Raw genomic sequence first — 13,787 nt, forward strand, 5'->3', positions numbered from 1 at the left:
TTTGTGTAAAACAACCACATCTATAGACTTTCCTTGTAATCAAGCATTCTCAAAAGCTGAACAACTCGTAAACAGCCTAAGATCTTTTTGTTTGCCACCTAAGACAGCAGGGTCTCCATAGAAATGCGTGTGACTGAAGGGTCAAGGGGTGACAAGTGACAAGCTAAAGTTTTTATGTGCTTTGCCTCACAAACTTTCTGAAGCAGCCGTGTAAGTGCAGAAACCCAACAACGCCTGTTATGCGATGTGTTTACATTACAGATGTAATGCATGCTGGAGCTTCCGAACTGCACATTACATGGGAATTAAAGCAGCATTGCTGCATTGAACCTATTGGAGTATTTCAGGAGCCAGTGGGTTTGGAAAACATACCTCACTATTGAATCTGATAAAGGTAACGTTATAGCTGTTTCCTCAAGACTACATTAAAGATCCTGTAAAGTAAATTCCATGTTTTGCTTCTAAGTACATTATATACGTGTGAAATTAGTTCCTGAAAGCATGTGCAAAGCGCTAAAACTTTGTCACACTGAAATGTGGAGTTAAACCGAAGAACAGTTTCTCTTCCGTTTTCAGATCAGGTTTTAATGGGCGGAGCCAAAAAATGCCCTATCTACGTCATTTCGCCCTATCTACGTCAGATCACTGAATGGCTCCTCCTGTTGTACTGTTACTGTAGCCTACATCAGCTAGCTAGCTAGCTTCAGGATGTCTCCCACCACCCGCAACTGCATCTTCCCTGGATGCAAGAACTCCAGCTGCGCTGCAACGCCATTTAAGTTCCCTATTGATAATGAAAGGAAAAATAGGTGGATAGATTTTGTGAAGAGCCACGCTCATGGAAAGCTTCGGATAAACTCCAACAGCCGCCTCTGCACTGACCATTTCACGGCGGACAGTTTTAACATGGACCAGAGACAGACGGGGTTCACCAACACACGGCTTCTCTTGCAGCGCGGAGCCGTACCGAGCATCGTCCCTCTGGCCGTTCATCCTCCGGTCGCACCTGGACCATCCACCACCGCCGGCAGTTCATCACTCAGTTCTGTGTGCTTGTTATAATTATACTAGATAACTTTTCCAGAGGTATCTATGCTATGAGTTAATGCAAACCGCTAAATTGATATTAGGCTACTCGGTGTAGAATGATGGTATTTTGGTGAAATGTTAGCTAATGTGTTAGAAGTAACCTTATTTTTTCATTCGAATTTGGATGGGTAGTTAATAACACATTATTCTGTGGTGTGGCGAACTTAAAACTTGTTTCCATGTCCACTTTACAGGATCTTTAACTAATAAAGCAGAAACAAGGGTTACACTATTTACATCTGATGTTGAATTACTGCAAGATCCAACTTTCAACTTCACAAGCTGTGCCAAAATTAGAACATGCAATGTGATTTGTTAGAGGGGGGATTGCAATGGTTCCAACCAGGACATCTGGAATTTCCTGTGTCTGTGTTAAGTCCACATCTTTAAACAAAAGGCCTAACCGACATCTGTACAAACGCAGCCTAAGAAAACACTGTGGGTCCACAATGAAAGTGGAAAGGGCAGTTTCAGGCTCTAAAGGGGGCTGCACATTTGACAATCGCACTTCGTGTTACTTCAATGTATATCCAACATTATCAACTTTCAGATTTGAAAGCTGCTGCATGAAAAAAGGCAATTTTGTCTGTTGTTTATTCCTCCCATTCTGGCACATCTTTGGAATGCAAAACCCACTGAATATTAGTATCCTGCTTACAATGCACATTCCCCCTGGGTGGATGATGGGCAGTACAAAAGGGGGACGTAGGTATAAATAGATTTGTTTTTCTCAAGTCTCTGGTTTTAGCACAATCTACCTAATGATAACTTTTGGCATTACGCAAATGAAAGGACATTCTAAAAGCTCATCCTGTGTAATTTAGGGCTGAGGGATACTCCCATGTCCCTCTTAGACTGTCCAGTAAACTCTCAACCCCAAATCACTGGGTCCAGCATGGCGATCAATCTTAATATCTTTAATTTGCTCAGAAGTTGGATTTTTACCAGGCTGTGACAAATGGAACCTCCCATTAAAGTGACCTACACATCTTTCAATACAATATTACGACACAACTCTTGATTACTCTTGATAACAGAATAAAAAAGACACCTGGTCAAAGTTGCAAATGTTGATCTTTTAATATTCAAGGACAAACTGCAGGGTGACATGAAAAGGGTACTTCTTCTTTAAGTGCGCTATGATCAACTCTGCTCGATCATACGAGGCCTATATTTCTCCGGATCCCGGTATTCCCAACCAAAACACCCCAGGCTACACCCTTAACTAATGGCTGGCCTGTGGCCTCATAAGAGGGGACCCACGTTGACAAAGCTTGGTCAGATGATGGCAAGATGAACTGACAGGATTCTGGAAGGCAGGCTGACTGCAGGAAAGGAGTGATTTGCTTTCCATTGACCTGAACTAGTAATTAAACTCATAGTAGGCTGATCAAAGTAACAAAATCAAATCCTTCTTATGGAGCCATAAGGTAATTATGGTTAAGTCTCAGTTAGGGTTTGGGGATTCCAGTGTCTAGGTTAGATTACTCACCATTGTAATTGAGAAATCAACTACTTATATCTTTGAGAGGCACCAATCCAGATATAGAGAGTAGCCAGAGTACAGGGGAGACATTGGTGTGCCAATACGGCTCAACATCTTATTTTGTCATTTGACTTGTAACCATAGGAGTTCACAGTCTGGTTGTAGCAAGTAAATGAGTGGGTCATGGTTTTTCCTTTGACCAAAATCTTACCAAGTGATAAATGCTTAAATGGAATACATATGGTCTTTCAAATCTATTTAATTTTGTTCTGTTCCCAAAGTATTCTCATCAAATCACAATTTTGAATATATATATATTTTGTATTCTATTACTGTCATTTATGTTTTATTATCTATTATTTTGTAGCTTGGAGGGACTCAGGATTCAGATCAACTTTGGTCTATTGTATTCAACTCAGCTCAGAATTTTTCCCAGTGAGGCCATCATTACTGTGTCTGATCTTTAAACAATCTCGAGCCTCATGTCTGATAATGATGTTTTATTTCAGGGCATGTGCTTATTCTAAAGTTTAATACATGACTAATTAACTCTTTGTCATGAAGGATTTACGTAGATTCATCACGACAACCAAGCCCTCAGCTTCATTAAACTTCAATCGGGAGCTTTAAAAGTCTTCATAAAACCAATGTCGCCACAACAGTCCTGGAAATAGAGTCTGTTTCTTACATTACAGGAGCTAACTGGACACATTTTGGATCTCAGTCTCCATAAGGCTTGCTTGCATAAAAGTGGCATAAAGAGGACTATTTTTCACCCACACACAATGAACTTGGCTAATGTGTGAACTTGATTCAGAAATACTGAAAATCAAAAACAGGGCACGTAATGTGCTTACCCTATATGCAGTAGAGTTATTTAACTCACTGTTTAATGTTGCATTAAAGTGTTGCTTAAGTGTTTCACTTACATTTGAGGTGTTTTTTGTTGCACTGTACTATATAATAGAGCAGTATGGCTGGTAAATATAGACCATTCCTTGACTGACCACCTACATTTTTTGGGAACTTTGCCGTTCTACTGTACTGTACCCTTCTGGGGCACAAATGTTGTTAAACACTTTCACATAATCCCATTGCAGGCCATTTGCAGCACATTTTTTTAATTATGTTTGATTTCAGTTCACTCAGATACCAAAAACGTACTGGCATATGAGTTCTATTAGAGTCTTTATTCTCTTATTTTTGTTGTTACATACCTTGTCAAAACGTTAATAGTTCTCCAGGGTACGATACACTCCAATAATGAGTTCTGAACACACTAAATACATGACTCATACATGTGAAAGTGTGTGTGTGTGAGTCTGCCTATCTGAAACACAACGTTTACTTTAGCTTATCCAGCCATGACAAGTTATTTATATCTTTGACTTTTGATTGGGAAAGCACAATGCCTGCTCGTAATAGACTTACAAGACATTCAAATGTTTACAATAAAGCGCATAAAATGTTGGTCACAGTCCAAGTCAAACATATGGATTTCATGGTATTACACTGTTCTCCGGTTTTAACAGATACCTCTGCAACTAAATCATTTCACTCTAAAATGTAACAAAATGAGAGGCACAAATGAGAGAAAGCACAAATGGGAAAGTTTGACTTAGAGAGCCATGGAGATAAATAGGGAAGAATGATGTTGCCTTTTCTCCCAAAACTAACTCTGCTGGTCTTTTTCCCAAAATGCACTGTCTGTATTTTCACCAAGCTCATCACCCCCTGACACTCTCCAGAACCCCCATGTGTCTGGGAAGTCAGGGTGCTGAGGTGAAGGTTATGACTGATATTGACATATTTTCCTACACTTAAGACGGCTGAAGACTCCCTTTAGGGCAGATAAAAAACTGGTCAAGAAAAAAAAGAAAAAGGTAATTAAAAAATAAAATTATGTCTTAGTCTTAATAGGATGTACCAAAATCACCAGTATGTGATTTATTGTGCAGTAAACATATACACATACAACTTTTATTGTAAGATGACGAGAACTCAATAAATGTGATAGCTCAAAAATGGTGCCATGTATAAAGAAACAGATCACTACCACTGAAGTGGTAGACAATCTTTTCTTTCAACGGAAAACGTACACCCATTGAGTCCATTGAAACGAATTTCGAAAAGTGATGTTTACCACACATGCACACTTCGCATATGGGGAGGGGACCAGGGTGGGGTACCTTGCGGACGGTAGGGGGTTTGTCAAACACAGCTGTACTTGTTCAATCACACTTTCGAGCCAGGCGTCGAAACCAAGTGTGCACAGCGATTGCATCGCCATCTCACTCCCTGTGCTGGAAGCAGCAAGTGACTACAGTTGCAATTAAGGAACCACGCCTTTCGCTCTCGGTTCCTTCTGAATTACAGTATTTATACCATGCCCCAGGGCAAATAAGCGGCTGAAAAACTTACTCTCACAGGGACTGTGACGGTATTTGTCTCTATTCATTATTTCATTATCGCGAGAGCCGCCGACCTCCAGGGTAGGGGTCTTGACCACTAGAGCGGACAGAAGCAAATGGTCCAGTGGTCCTCAGCTGAGAGAAGGAACACGGGACTGTCCTCTCCAAAACCATAAGGCTACAGAAATGGAGTATAGCGAGTTCATGGTCTCATTTTTATGCTGGATACAGTTAGGTACTTATGTCGAGTCCTCTGAAACAAAACAGGAGCCTATTTCATCAGGTAAGCAGTTTATTGTAAAACTTTTGGTCGAATATCCGCGTGAAGCACATGCATTGTTTTGTGTACGTATGGAATTACCTGTGATATTTAACGAAAGTTAATTAATTTCACATAGGCTACTGTGCACCAAATAACTGAACTTTCAACAAATTATGTCTTTGGTTATTCGGCTGCTACATGATGTTTCAGGGGGAGCACAGGTTCATCCTCCCTGCGGTACACACAGTGTGGGAAAATGTTGTCCTCTGAGTTGTCGGACGGACATAGTGATGGCAAATGTACAAAACTGCGCTAAACTAAGGCTCAGAGTAGGGGGAATACGAATGTTTAAGAATACAATCTGCAGTTCATTTGACGACGCACATTTGCTTAGCTACACAGATGTATCCCCTAAAACAAGAACCAAATCTAAGATTTAAGGTTTACTTCTGACTGACTACAGCAAACTTTTAAGGTACACTATGTTTAACTTGCTTACATGTAACGTACGTTACAAAAGATAATAATAATAATAAAAGATAATAATAATAATAAAAGATAATAATAATAATAATAAAAGATAATAATCCGAGGACTGCAGCCGATGCACTCCATGTATTTTAATTAGGGCATGTCCAATACAACATCAACGGCATATTAATAGGTAGAAATACTGTAGCTATTGGTCAAATAAAAACTATCAGGTTATAACCTCCTATTACCTATAGGCTCTAACATGAAAAAATGTTAGAGCAATAGCGTCCCCCCCCCCCCCCCCCCCCCCCGGGACGTGCACAGACATTTGGAGGGGCTATTGCTCTAACGTGACTTTCTTTCTCATACAAGCTCAAAAAAACGATCGACATTATATCCATTACTTCAAAAAGTCAAGTGAATGTGGAAGGGTTTTCCCTCTCCTTCACTAGCACTGCACCGGCGTGAGAATACAAACAATGTCATGTGATTGGGGGCAGAGGGCAACGCTGACGTTATGGTGGCAAAATAAATTAACACAGTACTGGATTATATCGCAATTTAATTTAATTTAACTTTACTAATGATGGGCTTATCGTATTGATGCAGCAAAAAAAAAAAGAAAGAAAAAAAAGGTTATTTTGTCTCTTTCTCCAGAGGGGCAGATCAGCCAATCAGGGCAAGCGGGCTGTTGCCCAGCCAACAATAGCCCGCACCTGTGCACGTCCCTGGATAGGCCTATGTTTCAGCTTAGAACAAAGGGTCTGTGTCAAACCTGTAGCCCTATGTTTATCCATATACATTGTTTAAGTATCTTGACCGTGATGTTGTCAAAACTTGTGGCTGGGACTGGGAAACATGGGCGTGGGCGGCACAGGGCGACCACACACACACAAAAAAAATCTGATTGCTCGATCAGTCTCTATCGCTCATTTGCAGGTCACGTAAATGATAGCCTATATAATGTCACCATGCGGGACTATTCACCTTGACAGAGTGGGCGTCCTGATTCTAGTTTGTGAGCTGGGCAGACTACTGCCTGGGCTGGTCTCCCACTCAGAAGCACGAGATGGGGAGGGGGACGGGGTGAAAATTGAATCAGGTCTCCCCACTGGAAGCCCGAGGAGGGAGCGGGAGAATCTATCAAATAGAATGGGTATCATTTTCCGCATATATAACAATATGAGTCTGACGTAATGTTTATAGTAGCCTACATTAAGCTCAAAAAACTATTCTTATGCTCTAAAAAGTTGCTAATCAAAAAAGATTTTTGATTAGATCCAGTTCTTCGATCCTTTATTTCTCTGCAAGACGTACACATTAAACAACCCATGCTTTTTACAGACAAATATGCCTGTTCTTTGATCTCAAAGAAACACTACAGCAGTCTAATTCAAACTTTATAAAGTCTTCACACTATTAGAAGTACAGCATTGGTCACACTCTTCTGATTCATATCATTGTGACAGATTGATTTTCTCATGAATTAAAACTTTATAGACATTGTCAGCTAAATTGGTCATCATTACTCATCATTTGACTTTTCATCCAAAATGTTGTGCATATTATTGGATAAATCGAAATCCAGCTGTTCTCAATGTTCTTTGGCATAATATTTAGTAGGTTATTTCACGGCAAGTAAAATGTCCCACTAAACTAGTGAACCATAGACATTGAACCAGTGCCTACCCTCCAACCTTTCATCTGTCCTTGAAGATTACATTATTGGATTGGGTGTAGAAAGTGAAGAGAGTAAGTACAGCCTTTTTGTGTACTTACTTCAGTCATCCTCTTTTGCGGGTCTTTTGAAATACAATTATGATCGTGTTTTTTTCTATCCTAAATACATCTATTAGCTCTGCAGATTATGGTGAGCTGTATACAGTTAAATGAATGAATTATACAAATGAATGCAAATGAATGAGTGGTACAAAACATACCCAAGACTGTAAAATCTACAATGGAGCTGTAAAATGAAAAGAATAACAAAAGAATTATGTACTGCATTACATCAACAGGATGTGAAGTGGATTGTTAGAAAGCAGTTCTAGCATTCCAGGCAACGGTTGGAACTGTTGAACATGTAGATGCCGTTGGGAAGTTGGGATGGAAACTATCCTCCTATAATCTGGGTATCCTCACCAGTCACACCGACAGGCTGTGTTATTGTTAGGTCAAGCACAGTTTCTCAGGGTCACATTATAGTTGCTCGCAGGAAAAATTCACACTCTGAAAAGGAAACTCCACCTAAAATTCCTCATGCACTCTATACTCTATAATGACTGGACTCTGTAATCCTGTCTTCAGTGCAAACAAACCTAGCTGGCAGGCCCAACCTACCATTGGCCTTTTGGAACATTGTCACATATCACCGCAACTTCGATTCAATGTCTTCTTTTCAGTAAACATGTGTGTTGGCCTTCTGCTTTTGTTTGGTGTTTGTTGTGCTTGTGGCATTTGCTGTCAGCCATCACAAAGATAGCAATTGGCACAGTAACAACAGAGCCGTTCCCATACTAATGCCAAGAGTTGCAAACAACACGTTTCAGTGATGCTGTCATAGCTTGGTGCTTTAAAATACTTCTTGTCCATCCCTTCATCCTCAGTTTCAGTCCTTTCATAAAAAAGGAAACGGTTGAACAGTTGTTCAGTTTTTTGGCAGTAGAGATGATCATGGTTTATTTGACTTGTTCTGCATGTGTGTTCCTTTCTTTTCAGACTTATGGCTTGGCCCACCTGAGTGTCTCTGATAGCCAAATTAATATATCAGCAATTAATGACAACTATTACTCTGATTTTGAGTGGTTTCTCTGTGATTTGCTGTGACATCTCAATGGACAGCCAATAAAATTCACGAGCCAATCACTCTCATGGATGTGTAAATGTGTTGCTAGGAAGGTTTGGGGCTGGAAGCCTCAATAGAGAAATTCCTTATCAAATCACTACGAAAAATTACATAAAATGTACTATCTTAACATCGTAGATTTACTCGGATCATAGCAAGTTTAAACGTTGTTCTGGTTGCTGGAGGGTCAATCGTCTGATTTATGTTGAGAAATGAACACAATGTGTGCGTCTTAGGTATTTCAGTGAACTGTTAATGACCATCACTATGGCAATACAAGTCTTTGACTGACACAGGAAATGAGCATAATTGAACTCATCATTACCCTCAAGACCTCATGATATATATACCAGTTGGATGTTAGCTGGTCTTTTCCACCTCGTAATTGTTTTTCCGTTTGGGGAATAATAAAATAAATAAGAGCAAACTATTTTTTTCCGTTGTTGGTTGTTTTACATGGGAGGAGTTATAGCCCGGGCAGATGCTGATGATGTCATTCGGCATTCTAGGGTTTGAGGTCTCTATGGGCACAGTTTAGGGATGTGTAATCGAGAACACAGCCTCTTAGTCAGATTCACAACATGCTGCTGGATTATGTGCGCTGGTGTGTTTTACAGATCCTAGACCACTCCAAGGCCCACAAGAAAAGTTCTATTTTTGTTGGGGACAGCTGAAATAATGTCTGACTAATGATCACCCGGCAACCCTGCTTCCCCTGTCTATTCACTACCTGGCTCACAAATTAAGTTACCAGGGCTTAGTAAAAACATATAAGCAGTCGCTTCAGCAGAGACTAGAGGGTTTGTTAGGGGAAAAGGAATGTCTGCATGTCTCCCGGTTCTTGGCTTCAAGGTACCATAACTGTTGCTTGTGTGTTGAAAGCTGCCTGTGGCTGCATTACAATTTTGTAATGTAATTGGAAAGCTGTGAGACTTTCTGAATGTAATGCTAGGGTGGGCAGCGGTCTGGTGTGAGTCTGTATGTGTGTGTCCGTGCTTACCATGCCTGTGTGAGGGGTAGATCTAGAGGTTGACTGGGACTGTGTGCATGTAAGTGTGTGTGTCTGTGTACTGTGTGTGAGATAGAGTAGGAGAAAGAGCAAGTCTGGGTATGTGTGGCTGTGGTGTACACTAAGGAGTAGTGCAGACATGTAGGCGGACAGATCTCAAATTTGGCTGGATTTGCTAGTCTACAAAAAGGAAAAAATAAAATACATTAAAAACAAAGAGTTTCCCCACACTTCACGTCACACAAATCAGCTTGGAGTGGACATTTCTCTTCCACTGTAAGGCTGTATCACCTCATGCCATGCCCCACAGACTGATTTCTATTGGACCTAGCCTATGTTATCTCAGTCCAGCAGATGGAAGACCTGAGAACTGTCAGATAGACGTTGAAGGAGCTGCCGCTTACTGTTTCCCTTGGCCAATTTGAGAGGGGTTTGGAGGTTCGATAGATTATCGTGTTTACATGATAGATGCTAGAAAACCAGGAGTACAAGAGTTTGCCTAGAATACTTAATCAAATAGTAAATAATACTGTTATCTTTACTCCTTGTCTGGTGAGGATTGCATTCCCTGAGAAAGAGACAAGGTCACTACATTTTCCCCCCGGTATGCTTACATTAGGAAGAGACTTAGCCAGTGAGCTACAGCACTTGCTCATTGAAGTGTGAAAGTTTACCTAGACAGCCCTTGGCCCACGGTGTTCTGGGAGAAGAAAAAAAGCTGTCCAAGCTTTTCTTTGTGGTGGGGGGTGAGAAGGCCAGGGATTCGGGGGCAGTGGAGTTATAGCAGTATATGTCTGAGCTACATTCCTGTCCTTCTGTGGACTGCTTGTTCTGTAGAAGAGCGTGAACTGTATCCTTCGATTTTGGCTCCGACTAGACAGTCATCTTCCAAAATTGCAGCTGTCTGAAAAAAACACCTCTTTCTTCCTTTCGTGTGTTGCCATTTGTCTCCTAGCTACGGCTTGTCACTGGCATGATTATGACCTTCATACACATGAAAAGGAAAACACTGTTAAAGTAGCTATAAAATTAGAAACAAAAAATGCATGCTGGGAAAATGGTTGTGGCGTACCGTGTACGAGTTTGTGGAATTGCCCATAGTGCTTCATATTACCGTTTTGGAAATGTTCTTGCCATTCTAACTAGTCTACTTGTCTAAAACATTCGCATTCCACCTGTCTGAATAAGGTCCAAGGAATGAACTGAAATACATACAACACATAACATACTCACAGTGTTTATGAAATAAGGAGATAAGCATAAGGATAACGCAATCTTCCATCTGTGTAGTAGGTAGACAGATGCACAAATTCATTCATGTCTGGCCATTGGGGAAGCTCTTCACCATAGTCTGTATTGTGGGTTTTTGATCCTACAACTGCGAGTTACATGTCTGGAATTCACCCTGCTGTGCCACTTTAGTCCAAAAAACGATCTTTGTTACCCACTTCCTCCATACTGCCCTTCCCCCATCCTCCCAGATCCCCACCTCCTTACTCCTTGACACACACAGTTGTCCTCAGAGGTGGCAGATGACATAGCCTGAGGTTCCTGTTGTGGTAATTCAGAGACACTGCTGTGCTGAATGTTTACAAGTCCGGCAAAACATGGCACCAAGATGAGGTAAAACAATTTAGCAGATGTAAATCACACTTGTGTGGTGCAGGCAACAAAATGGTGTGTCTGCTCTCTTGAAGCAAGGTGGTTTTGTGTGGGGGTTATATTTATCTGGCAACTTTGAATGTCAGGGATGCACTCTGCGGCTTCCTTGTTTGTAGTTTATGGTGAGGGAAAAATGCAGGATTATGGGGAGGTCAGACTAAGGTCGAAAGTGAAAAAGATGTATTTGACTCTCGAACACAGAGAAGTGTCTGACTGCACCTCTGTGACCCATTTCCACCCCATACTGTCCTTAACTGCCCACTGCTCCCCCCCCTCTCAGCCCCACCCCAATACTTCTCAACACACACATTCACAAACACACACACTCCACTCAGTCCCTCCAGGCCATTGTGTTAAGAGTGCAGGAATGTCCTAATCTGACCAAGGATTCCTCCGGCACAGGGACACAATGTAATTTTACTGCCAAGCACCCTTGATCAGTCTTCCTTTTGTACAGTACTGCTTATGAGAGCTGGCAATGTACAAACATAACACATTCCCATGACTAAGGCACGAATAGACTACCACATTTTTGGGGGTATGATTTATGACTTCACGTGTGGAAGGGGTCGTAGGTCATTAAAACCATGCTGGCTGGAGAGTAAATAACAGACAGCATGGTTGTGATGCAGACACCCCATTATAGACCTGCGTGTGCCAAAGCGAAGCTGGAATAGCCATCTGAACAATGACACGCCCGCTAGGCTAGACTAGTATGAGAGAATGGCTACAGTAAAGCAGACAGACAGGATATGCTGGGAATCATGGCAAATGATGATAGCTGGAAACGTGCGTGATTGTGTGAGCGCGTGCATGTGTGTAATACTGTAAGTGTTGGGTCTTCAAAACATATGCTTTAAGCTTGATAAAATGCGCAAAAAAGGATATGTGGTATGCTTTTTGAGATTTCGTAGAGCCCAAATATGGGAAAATACTAAATCAAGTTGAAAATGGAAGATCAGAGGCTCTTACTCAATTTTGTTTTTGAGTTTACTTTCTGCAAGCCTAATGAGAGAATACTTGTTTGGGAAGTGGGAAGGGTATGTTGTTTCCTCTGAGCTAATGGCCACACAAAAAAGCCTGTTTGAGGTAAACTTTTGTAAATAACCTTTTTTAGAGGTTCAAAAGGTTATTTTTATTATTGCGTGGCACAAGATCTGTTAGAGATTATGAATCAAAGTTAAATTATTAAATCTATGAAAGTTTTTCTCACTTACAGAATCATCTTGACCTTTTAAAAAAAAATTCCTTAAGTAAAACTTTATTAATATCGTCATTGGTATTTTATGATGATGAATGACCGCTCCCTCCACCCAGGTTGTGTTTTCCCAAGATTTCTCAGGGGTCGTTTCTACAAAACCCCAAAGATGATGAATGACCACCGCCTGCTACAGCCTTTCTTCCCCCAGTTCTCAGATTTGTTTTCTTTTGAGGCCGTAGCGTTGATTTCTCTTTGGTCTCTGCCTTTCCTCTGCCTCAGCTCTCATCACTAGCGGAAATGTAGACGAGGTCTGAGAACTTCAGTTCCTTTACCCTCAAGATGAAACCCCAACTGTTTATCTTTAGAATAACCAACTAGATATACTTTTATATGCTAATTGTAGTGGGGTGTGGGTGTGAGATAATTAATTTTAAATTAAGTATCAAATTAATGGGACCCACCTTAATATTACCTTCTGGCAAATAAAGCAAACACAAACATACATACATATGTATAAATACAATGTAAGGAATTTTCTTCTAAGAGAAGAGCAGATCGTAACAATGGTGAACAGAACACCCGTCATTTAAATATTTACAAAGATTTTATTTAAATAAAGTCAATGTGAAATAAAATGAATTTGGATTATGAATTTGATATGAGAAATGGTTTGGTTTCAAAGAAAGGAATGAAAGAGTCTTAATATACAGAAAGACAGAAAATAGGCTTGGGTGAAGATATCGGAGTTTAGTAATATATCTAAATTCAGATTATGTGCAGTCAATGATGAACTTCCTTTACAAATCATGAACATAGCTCACACCAATGCTACAGGGAAGAGAGAGCATGATACTATAGTTACGTTTGATCAGGGTTGATAAATGTGAGGTCTCAGCCTCTGTTGAGTGTCCAACGGCTCATATGAAGAATATTTTACCAAAGGATGATTTCTAACAGTCCTACGTTGCAGGAATCATGAGACTGAGTCTGCCTGATTTCAGTCAGAGTTTGCAATGAGAATTGTGTTTTGGAATGTCTTAGTAAATTGTTATGATGATGCTTGCAGTCGCCTATCCTTCCTGTTGTTTGAGAAACTCAGGTTAGAAGTGTATCTTGGTGAGATCCTTCTTAATGTTAATCCTGATGTCGCTTACTGCGCCGTCATCATGGCATAGGTGGACTCAAAGATGGATTGTCATCTATAGTTTTTATAGTTCAGAGTGCAGGAGGTGTCCTATGTCTCAGGTCAGAAGGTGATTGGTCAAAGAGGAAAGGGCAATCTCATCTCACTCTTTTCCATTCACAAGTACTGTAGGTGTGAACTAGTCTTAGGCTGATTCACAACAAT

At 40.6% G+C, this 13,787-nt stretch overlaps 2 protein-coding genes across 3 annotated transcripts in view; one reads left to right on the forward strand and one right to left on the reverse strand.

Moving 5' to 3' along the window:
- Positions 1-13,787, reverse strand: part of cpb1 (carboxypeptidase B1 (tissue)) — a 490,881-nt gene that overhangs the window by 316,028 nt on the left and 161,066 nt on the right. The gene's annotated exons all lie outside the window — the stretch shown is intronic.
- Positions 4,899-13,787, forward strand: part of plod2 (procollagen-lysine, 2-oxoglutarate 5-dioxygenase 2) — a 36,189-nt gene continuing 27,300 nt past the window's right edge. Inside the window, exon 1 of one of the 2 annotated variants that reach the window (XM_062479033.1) lies at positions 4,899-5,269. In XM_062479033.1, coding sequence (XP_062335017.1) covers positions 5,173-5,269 — 97 coding nt within the window. In that variant the 5' untranslated portion in view covers positions 4,899-5,172. The remainder of the gene's footprint in view (positions 5,270-13,787) is intronic. The other variant, XM_062479034.1, reaches the window with a different exon arrangement.

The sequence above is a fragment of the Osmerus eperlanus genome, chromosome 15 (genome assembly GCF_963692335.1).
Source record: "Osmerus eperlanus chromosome 15, fOsmEpe2.1, whole genome shotgun sequence".
In the NCBI taxonomy this organism is placed as follows: Eukaryota; Metazoa; Chordata; class Actinopteri; order Osmeriformes; family Osmeridae; genus Osmerus; species Osmerus eperlanus.